We start from the raw sequence: 13,543 nt of genomic DNA on the forward strand, positions 1-13,543 counted from the left end.
GTACTGTTTGGTATAGATTTTGGGATGGTGGACTAATTCGACCGTTTTCCTTTGCAGATGAAAATGATAGAGCTGTTACTGTCAATGGGCATCGGCAACACTGGAAAACATTTCATTATTGCGATCCAATTTGCCCGGTTGATTAATTTGACGTAGTAGTATCATGTGAAAATATATCAAAGGTGAGCTCTTTAACAGACCGTTATTTCGACTCTGAGCGAATTTGACAGAGTCAGCTGATGGGCTAACGTCACTTGAGGTGTGTTAAGATATACGAAAAAATCACCCAATGACACTTTGTTGTCATCTGAACAACGACTAACTGGACAAGTGAGTGAATACATGTAAAATTATCGTGCAGAATTCGACTGATGAGTCCCCTAGTGACGTGGTAGCGAAAGTTCCCTTAGAATTTTCGTTTTTACCAAACCTTGAAATCTATCATTCTTGAGATTATAACCAAAAATAATCTCGGGGATGTTACAATCTTGCATGGTGAAAATAATTCAGAAGGAGTGGTCCACATCGGACTCTTAGTCAGCTCTTAGCGAATTTGAAGGAAATGGCTGATGGGCTGGCGTCATTTGGGATGAGTTTAACTAAATTTAGCTTATGCTAGTGATATAAAATACTGATGCCAAGGCATGAGCTTTGGCTGTGTTGATTTTTTCGTATCCCAAGTGACGTGGCAGACAAAGTTCCCCTATCAATCTAACTTTGAAGTCTATCATCCTTGCTAAATTGTACAACCGGTAATCTATCCTCCTTGTTGTGCTACTGGGTCGTATATTCTTTGTTAGATATTTGGTTGGTCTCTTCCACCAATTTGGGGTAAGTGTCTGTGGCTTGATGTTCTTCCATTAATAATGTACCGTTTTATGTGACCTCTAAATTTTCGAAGATCTGTCATGGCAGGAATACACGTGAAGCTTTGCCATTACCTAACGACGGGTGACTGCTTTAGAAAAAACATTTTTCTATCATTTGGAGTCCCATGCCCACAATGGGCCACTGTCTGATAGTTCAGCAAAATTTCCACACAGTTTAGGGAAGTGTTTCGTACAGTTGCAACAAAAAACACACTTTTAAGTAAATACTTTTTTTAAAGAGTATTTTAGTTTTCTTCTCATTTTTTTCCAAATCTTATTAGAAAATAAGTTAAAATTTACAACGATTCGCCTGCAACATGCAACATTCGCAGCCGCCATGAATTGTATAATATAGTATGTACAAACGACCATGTTGCACGATGAACACTATGAATTGCATGCAACATACGAAAACTCGAAAGTTGCCAAGTGCAGGCAAACGGATGCCCTGCAGAGGCAGTAAGCGGAGCAGAAGCCGCTCCTGAAGCACCAGTCGCCAGTAGCGGATATAAATGCAACATTAATGAGCATAAAATGCGACTTTGTGCATGGAAGTGGGGAGACGCCGCCCGCTTCATTGTAATAACTTGTCCTTCCGCACAGTGCCCCCTCTTCTACCCCTGCCAGCGGCACATGTAGCGAAATAACAGTAAAAAGCTGAAATTAAAACAAAACAAATGAATGCCCATTTGATATTGTTGCTGTTGTTGTTGTTACTTGTTTCATGCTAACAACAAAGGTTACAATAGTAGTCATCACTCAGGCTGGCGAGCAGGCAGGAACACACACACACATACTTACATATGTAGTTACATTCATACGAGTGGTCTTTTCCCACCTAAATATTTGAGTCCAGCCACGCCAGCTGGTCAAGTGTTTTGCGCGACTGTTTTATTTCAGTTTTCAGTTGAGATGAATTGTTGCAACAACAAACTGCAAATAACATGAAACATAATATATAAAAATGCAATAAAAATATTCTCCCTTTTTATACACACACAGACACATACATATATATTCGTTGCATTAGGCGCATATGTATGGGTGTGTAGGTTTTGCCACAAAGGGCACACTTTTACTTGTGTAGCTGCCCCTGGCACTTTCTGTCTACTAGTGGCATTATTAAATCCCCTTCCACCTTACATACATACCCACATATGTCTGGGCGACTGGCCTTCTACTAGCCTTCTCCTGGCCCATGTTGTCCATACTCTCCGCAGTCCCTCACTCCTTACTCTCCAAATGTGGTTCATTGTCATATTAAGTGTTGCACTTTTTTTCGTCCGCAGCTTAAGCGGAAATGCCTGCACTCGTCGTTAAGTTGGAATTAGGGGAGCGAGGGGAAATGTCCAGAATGGTTGTGATATGAAACAGATGAACGTGTTTAATGCCGCTTGGCTGCGTACGATGAGTAGGTTTTATTATTGCATTTTATTCATCACATGGCGATTATATTAAGCGCTCTCACACAGACGTGTCCACTAGACGGAAAGTGAGCGCTGGTTATTAAATCCTTTCAGCAAACTGGAAATGGAGGTGGCTTTATTATCAATGTGCTGCTCTTCTGAATATTGTAGAAGTTACTTATTTTTGGACAAATGTGTAATCCTCCACGAAATATAATTGCAAAATATGTTTAGTAAGTTTGCAGCAAAGAGATAATCGAATTTTCGCAGCTTCAATATCCTCCGAATTAGAAGTAAAATAGCTTCTTTTACAAATTTGAACGTCTTTATCTTTACTAACAAAAGCATTTTAAAAGATTAAAAAATTCGCACAAGAAAACATTCTTTTTCGAGGGAAGGAAGGAGGTGGTAAGGAAAATAAAATTATGAGATGTAAAAGGAAGAAGGCATAGAAAGTGATCCAAATGTTTTGGGCATCGTCAAAATTTTTTCTAAAAGAAGTAATAAGAAGTAAAGTTACTTTTGATAAGAAATAAAGCAAAAATTGGTTGAACAAACTTTTGCATTTTATTTTGACATTTATTCAGTGCTTAAAATTATGGTATAGAGTTTTTTAAACTGAACTAAAAGTTGGTTTTGATAAGAAGTAGTGAAAAAATTTTGAAAAATATTTTGTTTTTTGATAACTGAACTAAAATTTTGTTTTTTTTTTGCAAAAAAAAGTGAGTAAAGTTATTTGATAAGAAGTAAAGTGAAAAAATTTTGAAAAATATTTAATTTTTTTTTTGAGATTTATTCTGTGCTTAAAATTATGGTATAGAGTTTTTTAATGTTTTATCTCTATTTCATTTTATCACAAAAAAATTTAAATTTCTTTTTTTTTAATTTTTTCTAAGAATAAGTAAAATTAGGTTGTTTTATAGAGTTTTTTAAGCTGAATTATTTTCGTTTCATTTTAAAAAAATTGTTTTTTTTTCCAAAAAATTTTTCTAAGAATAAGTAAAGTTACTTTTGATAAGAAGCAAAGTTAGAAAAGTTTGAACAAAATTCTACATTTTATTTTGAGATTTATTCAGTGCTTAAAATTATGGTATCGATATTTTAAACTGAAATATCTCCTTTCTTTTAACCCTTTCGGTACGGAAAGCCGCTAACGGAAATACCAATTATTTTATATATTTAATACTTGCAATGGGTGAAATAAAAGTCTTTTGTCCCATCAAAATTGTATTCGGTTAAAAAGGGGCGGTGGGAGGGGCTGGGACATATATGCCCCCTCAGTATTTTTATGGACGCATTTGTCCCGTTTAGGATATTATGATCCAATATCGTTTTATATAAAAGTTTGTTTTATTATGAATTCAACATACATTTAGTTTCAGTAAAGTGAAAAGAAGAAAACAATGAGCAAGTAATACAGTATAAAAAAATTGGTTTTTACTTATGGTAAGGAGCAAACAAGAATACTGATGGGACACATACGTCCCACCAGGATAAAAATGCCAGTAATTTTTTATATAACACAAAAACTTTTACTTACTTACCTCAATATAATAATAGAGCACTAGCACAATAAATAAATATATTTTCAGTAAACTTTGAAGAAACCACGAAAAATCGCAAAAAAACCTACCACTTGTAAAAATTCGCGTCTACGTTTGCGTTTGTTTTTTGTCTAATGAACACGTGTTTACCATTTAACTTCAAATAACGGAAGGAAATACGGTTAAGAATGGCATTAACTACGAAATGGGATAAATAAAGTCCATTAAATTCTCTTAATTTCCAGGCTAGGTATCTTCAAACACGTGCCGGGACATATAAGTCCCGTTCGGACCGAAAGGGTTAAACATCTGAAACAAGTTTTATTTTATTTTTTGCGAAACATATCTGATTTTACAGGAAGAGTGCACCCATTCTTCGACTGATTCAACATACTGGCGCAGGTTTTGCAGCACTTTCGCGTAACTTCATCCTTCCGCTGCCTTGAAGAGTGTTGCTTCTGAACGTCGTTTGGCTTACCTTTCGCCCTTTCTTGTCTGAAGTCTCTGTTTGATTTGCGTTTCTGCGTCCTGTTTCTTCCTTCTCTTTATTTCATTTTATTTTATTTTATTATATATTTTTTTAATTTTTTTTTATTTGTTATCTTATTTTTTTATTATTTTTTCTTATTGCATTTTCTTTTATTTTAATAAATTTTTTTATTTCCCACTTACGTCTTAATGGTCGGATTATTATGTTTTCCATTTTCTCCTTTACACTTCATATTTAACAATTCTTTCACTACTGTTGCGGGGAGAATCCTGTATGCAGCTACAAAACTGTTGCGGGAAGAACCAATAATGTTGCAGGAAGAAATTGATGCGGGAAGAATCTTTGAAGGCGGCTATAAATTCGTTTGCAGGGAGAATCCTTAATTCTTGATGTTGCGATAGGACCAAGTTGATTGAAGCGATGAAATATCCGGAACGAAGGACCTCACTAACGATGAGCACAAATTCCTGTTGGTTATTGTAGCGATGATATTGCGGCAAAAATTCCCAATTTAAAGTATGTTGCTTCTGATTCAAAATTACAATTTTTTCTCACATTTATTTTACAAAATGTTCCGTATTTATACACATTTCTTTACAAACAAAACCTACTTAATTCACAGAAAATTATAACAAATAACAAAAGTTGAAAAACATTAAAGTATTTTAACTAATATTAAATTGAACTCAACATACCGCCGCCCTTGAACTATCTGAATAAGTTCAAAATAAAATATTAAAAAGAAAATGAAAAGCCTTGAAAAACATTTACGATAAGTTATTAGTTTCTTCATGAAATAAATCTCCTTTCGTTGGCAAAAGGCAAAGTTTGACTATAGGGCGAACCAATTCGCCATGCGGTGTTTTCAACGTAACTACTCTTACGCGTCCATCGGTACCATGATGGCATTTGATCACTCGTGCAATCGTCCACTTCGTCGGAGGATTAGGCTCGTTGAATACAGCAACCACATCCCCTTCTTCAATGTTGCGTGAAGAACGAAACCATTTAGTGCGACGTTGTAAGCTCACGAGGTACTCGTCTCTCCAACGACGCCAGAAATGTTGTCTCATGGCAGAAATTGCTTGCCATCGCTGTCGAAGATTTCCACGAAACCCTTGACCCTCAGGTTCCGGTATTGACTTAAGCGGTTCACCGACTATGAAATGTCCGGGAGTTAAAACTTCTAAGTCACCAGCAGCTTCAGAGTTGTCACAGAGTGGACGAGAGTTTACGCAAGCTTCTATTTCAGTCAAAAGTGTGTTGAACTCTTCGTATGATAGTGGAACTTCTCCTAATACGCGTTTTAAATGATACTTAACACGTTTGACTCCGGTCTCCCAGTAACCTCCCATATGGGGTGCAGCCGGTGGATTAAATCGCCATTCGATATTCGAGTCCGCAAAGAATGAGCGAAGTTTAATATCAGCCATGCACTGTTGAAATGCAATGCGCAACTCCTTCTCGGCTCCAACGAAATTTGTACCGTTATCTGATGTCATGACCTTACAAAAACCTCGACGATTTGTGAACCTTTTAAACGCATTTAGGAAAGCTGGTGTTGACAGGTCACCAACAAATTCGAGATGCATCGCACCAGTGCACATACAAATGAACGAACAGATGTAGCCTTTGGTAGCCTTAGCTCCTCTTCCTTGGGTGAATTTGTAGAGGTAAGGTCCAGCGAAGTCAACAGCAGTGTGAGTAAAACAACGGGCGTAGGTTGTGCGAATGACAGGTAGATCACCCATGACTTGTGTGGTAAGATTGCGGTTCAAATAAGTGCATTTCACGCACTTATGGTATATATTACGGATCAAGCTACGAGCTCCGATAACCCAATAACGACGTTGCAAGACAGTTTGCATAATGCGGGGCCCAGCGTGCAAAGTGACCTTGTGTATTTCGCAGATTATTAACTTAGCAAGCGGACAATTCTTAGGCAAGATAATGGGATGCTTAACATCTGGAGCGACTTCATCATTTTTTATTCTTCCTCCAACACGTAGAACACAAGTCTCATCCAGAAAGGGCTGCAGACGCAAAAGACTACTGCGAAGTGGGATTGGTCTTTTAGCGCTGCAAAGAGAAATTTCATTAGAAAAATAAAACCGTTGCGTATACCTTATTAGGCGAAGTTCAGCTTCAAATAACTCTTGGCAACTCGGTGTACCAAAACGCTTTATAACATTAAGCCGTCTGTTAGCCCGAATGTTAGTCAAAAAGCGTAAAACGTAGGAAATAACTCGACGCAGCTTAGAATACGATGAGTATTTTGTCATCACGGACCAATAATCTGTAGAATTAGTCACATGAGCACGAATACTATTTCGTATGCCCAGCTCTGTAGTGTGCTCTTTAGATTTTTTCTGCTTCCATAATTGTTCAGTGCTTTTCAGGAAAATAGGACCAGCCCACCATAATTGATGACGTAATAATTCGGAGGGAGTTATACCTCTTGAAGCACAATCTGCAGGATTCTGTTCAGAACGAACGTGGTTCCAACATTCGGGAGGCAAAACTTCTTGAATATCAGCTACGCGGTTGGCTATAAATGTCACCCATCTGCTGGGGTGAGCTTGTAACCATGCCAATGTTATAGTAGAATCAGTCCAAGCGAAAAGCGGATAACGGATTTCAGACCAGCAGTGCAGCACGCTTCGCACTAGTTTAGCAGCAAGATGAGCGGCGCATAATTCAAGACGTGGCAACGTTGTCGGCTTAAGCGGAGCTACTTTGGTTTTCGACGAAATTAATGACACTGTAATGCTACCGTCGCTTTGTGTTGTTCGTGCATACAAGACGGCGGCGTAAGCGCGCTCGGACGCGTCTGCGAATACGTGCAATTGCGTAAATGACCCAGCTACTTCAGTACCAAACCAACGGTTCACCTTCAAATGTGCCAATTGCTTGAGCTCTATGCGATGCTCCAACCACTTCGTTGCGATAGACTCAGGAATGATATCATCCCAACCTACCTTAGTGCGCCATATGTCTTGAAACCAAATTTTTGAATTTATAGTAGCGGGAGCAAGTAGGCCCAGAGGATCGAAGAGCGTACTTGCATCTGATAGAAATATACGCTTGGTCAACTTAACTGGCGGTTCCCTCAAGTTAATAGTAAACGTGAGGTAGTCTCCTTCTGTGTTCCAGATAAGACCTAAAGCGTGAACATCCTTATCGTCGACAATATAATGTGATATGTTCGTAGATGCATTGGAAATGCTTGCGATTAGTTCAGCGCAGTTCGATGCCCACTTACGAAGTTCAAACCCCCCTTCCCTCAATATTTCGGAAATATTTTGCTGCAACAATCGAAGTTCTTCTTTACTAGATGCACCAGTAAGTAGATCATCCATGTAAAAATCCTTGAGAATAACACTAACAGCCCTAGCACAACCATTCGACGAATCTCTTGCCGTCTGTTGAAGTGATCGGACAGCTAGATGAGACGCAGCTGCCACTCCGTACGTTACGCGAACCATGCGAAAATCTTGGATAGGCAGGGATGGGTGGCTACGCCATACGATGCGTTGCAAATCGGCGTGTTTTAAGGATACACAGATTTGACGATACATTTTGGCGACATCTGCTGTTACAGCATAGCGGTGTGTTCTAAAGCGAAGTAAGATGGAGTATAAATCTTCCTGCAATTGAGGTCCTATAAATAATGCGTCATTCAGCGAATTTCCGGAAGTTGATTTTGCGGACGCGTTAAATACAACCCTCAATTTGGTCGTGGTACTACTTTCCTTTAAAACAGGATGATGAGGCATATAATACGTTGGATTCATAGTCTCTGACGTGACCTGCATATGTTTCATGTCAATAAGTTCATTCATGAATTCATTGTAGCGTAAACGAAGATCGGAGTCACAAGCGAGTCTTCTTTCAAGTCGTAACAAATTCCGGATAGCAAAGTTTCGCGACTCTCCCAGAGCTACATCGGGCTTCAGCGGCAATTCGACGACAAACCGTCCGTTAGGTTCCCTTCGATGCGTTGTTTCAAAATGGTCTTCACAGTAACGCTCCTCATGCGTAAGATACGTTTTTTGCGGAGCTTCCTCTAACTCCCATAACTTGTTCAATGCTCGATCCAAATGAACATCGCAATGTAACGACTGTAAGCGTGGCATATCAGACTCAGATCCATTCACGCTTCCAAACAGAGTCCACCCAAAGACCGTCAGTTGAGCCATAGGAGCTCCAGATGGACCCTTACGAAGTTCTGTACAGATCAGTTGATCCATAACGTCCATTCCAATCAATATATCGACCCGTCCAGGCTTCATAAAATGGGGATCGGCTAAAAACAAACCTCGGATATGTGGCCACGATGAAGTAGCTATAGTCTGTGTTGGCAAGTCGCTTGTAATTTTAGACAGAATTAACGTTTTGACAGTAAAGCATTGATTTGTAGAGAAAGAAGAAAGAGAAAGTGATACTTCACCTCTAGCTCGTCCTCCTTGCGCTGACCCAATTCCAGTAATGTTAACTTCAGATGTTGATCGCGGCAGGCCTAAGCGTTGCACACACGCTTCGGTTACAAAGGAAGCATGTGATCCAGAATCGAAAAGTGCACGTGCGGGCTGCCAATTACCAGAACAGTCGCGTACCTTCACTAATGCGGTGGATAACAGCACAACTCTTTCTACAGCTATGGGTGGATTGGAGCTCGAGTTCAAGCATGAAGAAACGCGTGGAACGTCGACGCTTGCTGGAAGTTCAAAAGCTTTTGCGCTTACCTTTGATGTGGCGTCAGCAGCGCATAACGAATGCGTCGCGTAATTGTTCACTGCGGTAACGGTCGTTGACTGCAAAGCACCGTGCAACAGAGTGTGATGACGTTGTTTACACATGCGGCAAGTGGAATCACTATTACAACGGTCTTTATAGTGACCTAAACTTAAGCAGTTGAAGCATATGCGACCTTGCTTCACGAACTGTGATTTTGTAGACAAGTCCAATTCACGAAATTTTTCACAACTGTAAATTTTATGAGGTCCATTACAATATGCACACACGTTACTTTGTTTTGATACCGTGTGGAACACATTTGTCGACTTGCTTGCTGATGCAGTTTTAACCTTAATTGGTACTGATGTTGTTGACGACGAAAACATCGATAACGATCGGCATCTTATCTCTAAAAATGTTATTAGTTGCTCAAAAGATGGAGGATCATCACTAACGAGCGATAACTCCCACTGCTTACGCGTTTCGAATGCCAACTTACTGACGACCTCATGTACCAACCAATCATCCCAAAACTCAATCGGACGACCCAACGCTTTAAGCTCGCGAATATGCTGTTGGAACGCATCAATTACACCTTTGATTGCGTCAGCATTGTCATGCGTAGCTCTTTTAATTTCAGCCAACGCGCGAAGGTGAGATTCCACAATTACACGAATAACCTTATACCGCGATGTTAATAGACCCCAAGCTTCAACGTAATTTGCGTCACATATTTTAAAACCACTGATAATTTTCAACGCGTCACCTTTCAAGCAGCTTCGGAGATAGTGCAACTTTTGTCCATCTGATAATGCAGAGTTATTATCAACTAACGAAGAAAACGCGTCGAAAAAACCAATCCATTCTGTAGAGTCACCGGAGAATGTGGGCAACTCCATTTTCGGTAAACGTATAACCGTGGACACAGATGCCTTTGTGGAGCTATCTTGCGAATTAGTACGACAATTTTTCACGCGGCTAAAGTTAGCTGAAGCTGTAGAGTACCAAGTTTCGGCTTGGATACGCACATTTTCTTCAATTTCAATAACATCGGCACCACACGTAATTTCTACAGCGTCTTGAGCAACGTTAAAACGAACCCACTGTTCACTCAATAACTGAAGGTAGCTTGCAATATTCTCTGCATCCATAGTGAATGCCTCATCAATACTTTTTGCCATATACCGTTTAATGGCATTGAGAGCGGAATCGCGCGTTTTAATAGAATTCGACATTTTTAATATGACAGAAAAGCAAACGACGGGTTTTTTAGAATTTTCGCGATGTTAAATGCAGGAACGGCTGCACAAACGTACACACGATTTAATGCACAAAAATAATTTTCTTAATATTCGTTGCGCCTTTTGCTACGCGTATGTATGTACACAAGCGAATGCGTACATGCAAAAGGCAAGCGGAGTGACTATATCCGGCTCGAAGGACCAAAAATGTTGCGGGGAGAATCCTGTATGCAGCTACAAAACTGTTGCGGGAAGAACCAATAATGTTGCAGGAAGAAATTGATGCGGGAAGAATCTTTGAAGGCGGCTATAAATTCGTTTGCAGGGAGAATCCTTAATTCTTGATGTTGCGATAGGACCAAGTTGATTGAAGCGATGAAATATCCGGAACGAAGGACCTCACTAACGATGAGCACAAATTCCTGTTGGTTATTTGTAGCGATGATATTGCGGCAAAAATTCCCAATTTAAAGTATGTTGCTTCTGATTCAAAATTACAATTTTTTCTCACATTTATTTTACAAAATGTTCCGTATTTATACACATTTCTTTACAAACAAAACCTACTTAATTCACAGAAAATTATAACAAATAACAAAAGTTGAAAAACATTAAAGTATTTTAACTAATATTAAATTGAACTCAACAACTACTCCACTTAGTCTTAAAATTTACGATAATATTTCATAGACTCACAACATTTTCCTTTAGCAGCATTTATGGCATTTATGTTTGCTCTGCGAGCATTTCATAGTTGCTCTTTAATTACAGTACTCAAGTTGCTCTCTTGTCTTAATTTCCACTACAACGTAGACTTTTTAATTGTTGCACAAAAGGATCTGGTATTGCAATTAGAGTTACCGGTATTATTGCACTATGTATCATACATACATACATATATACATAAGAAGCTTTCAGAGCTCACAAACGTAACTGGCACTTATCACAAGATTGCATGCAAGTGGAAAATAGTTTCAAAGTGAGTTGATGTAATAATTGCCTAGTCAGTTTGTAAGGAAGAAAACTTTGAAAAGTTAAACACTTGCTATATCCAATAAGGAGCGAACCTTAATCTCTTTTCACATTCCTTCTAAACATCTTAGTTTAAACAAATTTTTTCAATTCGCTTACACACTTAACCTTTTGTTTTCCTGTACTGCTTATCTAGTATTTTTACACTTTAAGATGGTTGCTCTCTACCTTCTCAGAGTGATTAAGATGGCAATGATTTAGATGCCCAAATAACTTTTTCTTGATTACCCTACATTTTGTATTTTCCCCGTTGGGAATGACCGCTACATCTAATACATCAAGTTTTTCAAGTTACTGACTAAAGTTTTGCATAACTGGTGCTCACAAAACTTGCACTCTAGCATGGTTGTGCTAAATTTAGGAGAAATACTCGCTTTCTGTTAAATGAACAAGAACAAATAATCTGATGTATATCGTGTAATAATTCTGATCGTTGAGTTTTAGAAGTATACTTCGGCAGACTCCCAAATACAACTACTCTTCGCAATACATTGCTCTATTTCGTATTAGCTAACAACTACTGTAAGTGAACTAACAGAACTAACAGTTAAGCGCTCAGGCAAATATCAGAAAAAGGAGTGGATCACTGTTAAGAACTGTTGAGAACTATGGCTGCTTTTAAGTGCAAATACTAATTCTTCGATTCGAGAAGCATGTAAGTATGTATCTACTTAACACTGATTTGTTCGGTTCTTAAGCATCAAACATCATTAAAAATTTAATATATTGACGTGATAACGTCTTATAATTCGATTAAGCCGGCTGCACGCACGAAAAAATGCTTCGTTACCTTGCTTGAACTGCAAGCGAATCGAACGACAAAGAGCACAATCGACCCCCGCATTCGGCAACATTCGACATCTGGCTCTCTCCTACTTGAGTGAGTATATATATGTATGTATATGCGATACGATGATAGGAAAAGTAGGAAATGAAAGGGGGTGTTTCGAGTGTAATGTGTCTTGAAAAAGGCAAATCGATGATGTTGCCTCTTAGTGTTGTTGACTTATTAACGTCTGATGCACAATCGAAATTGAAGATATCTTTCATGAGTTTGATAAATGTTTCTTCATTTTTCTCGTTTGTGTAAATGTAACTTGACATATTCCATTGCGATTCCATTTACTTCCTTCTCTATATCCATACAAAATATCTATCAAACAAATAAAATTAAAATTTTGTTTTGAAAATTGCAACCATTACATCGGTATTTTCTTATGACGTTGTCACGTTAAACTATCGTCAGTAAACCGACTTTACAGACAACCTCTTTTTTTTGAAACACTCTTGTTCTCAAAGCAACTTATAGTATAATCGCGCACGGTTGCTGCCGAACATTGGGGGAGCCCAAGGTACAAGAAGGAGACTTCTGTCTACTGTGACCGACTGCTGTTATATGCCGCTCCCATTTGGTCTCAAGCCCGAGAAATACACCTACGAGGGGCCGGGCAGGATTAAAGAGTGAGTGCTTTGCGAGTAGCCTGTGCATACCGGACTGGATATCCACTGGTGTCTATCCAAAGCAAGCTGCAAAACCTACAAGGGACCAAAAGTTGGCACAGCGAATGGCGTCACTTGACGAATGGCGGCGAAGTTGGGGTCATTCTCCTAAAGGCCGCTGGACGCACGAACTTATCCCTAACCTAAACACGTGGTTACGGCGAAGGCACGGAGAAGTGGATTACTTCCTCTCCCAGATGCTGAGCGGACATGGGTGCTTTCTGTATTATATGCACAGGTTTGGTGTCTCCGCTTCACCACTCTGCCCTGCCTGCCCAGAGAATATTGAAGACGCACGACACGTACTCTTCTACTGTCCAAGATTCGAAAGAGAACGTGAGGAGCTAGCCACTATCCTTGAGACCAATTTAACTGGCAGTATGTGCATTTCAAAACATTGCTGGGATGCTGCATGCAAGTTTTCTAAGCAAGTATTGCGTACGCTACACAAACCGGACGAAGAAAGGCGAGCAATAGAGCTGCTTCAGTACCCGCAGCTAGAGCAAAACAATATTAACGCCCTGTGCCGCGTCTGATCACACCGAACTTCCCGACAAGTGCTAAAGCTAACATGAAACAGTGTTCCAGAGGAGGTCGACTCAGACATACCGAGAACAATAACGGACGCTCGAGTTAATGACTCACGACCATATCATACGCAGACAAGACGGTAATGCACACGACATTACTGCACACTTTCGAAGTTCCATTTACTTCTTAATGG

General features: G+C 39.3%; 1 protein-coding gene across 1 annotated transcript; it reads right to left on the bottom strand.

Annotated features, from left to right (window-relative positions):
- Positions 1-5,076: 5,076 nt before the first annotated feature.
- On the bottom strand, positions 5,077-10,281 carry LOC128864835 (uncharacterized). The gene is made up of 2 exons (XM_054104593.1): positions 6,434-10,281; positions 5,077-6,388 (listed from the first exon to the last, which is right to left on the bottom strand). The coding sequence occupies exons 1-2, from the start codon at positions 10,279-10,281 to the stop codon at positions 5,077-5,079; spliced, it is 5,160 nt and encodes a 1,719-aa protein (XP_053960568.1).
- Positions 10,282-13,543: the final 3,262 nt, after the last annotated feature.

The sequence above is a fragment of the Anastrepha ludens genome, chromosome 5, assembly GCF_028408465.1.
Source record: "Anastrepha ludens isolate Willacy chromosome 5, idAnaLude1.1, whole genome shotgun sequence".
NCBI classification, from domain to species: domain Eukaryota; kingdom Metazoa; phylum Arthropoda; class Insecta; order Diptera; family Tephritidae; genus Anastrepha; species Anastrepha ludens.

Coding starts and splice junctions, on each gene's coding strand:
- LOC128864835 (XM_054104593.1), bottom strand. CDS start 10,281: ATGTCGAATTCTATTAAAACGCGCGATTCCGCTCTCAATGCCATTAAA. Junction 6,389..6,433: donor GCTGAACTTCGCCTAATAAG/GTATACGCAACG, acceptor TTCTCTTTGCAG/CGCTAAAAGACCAATCCCAC.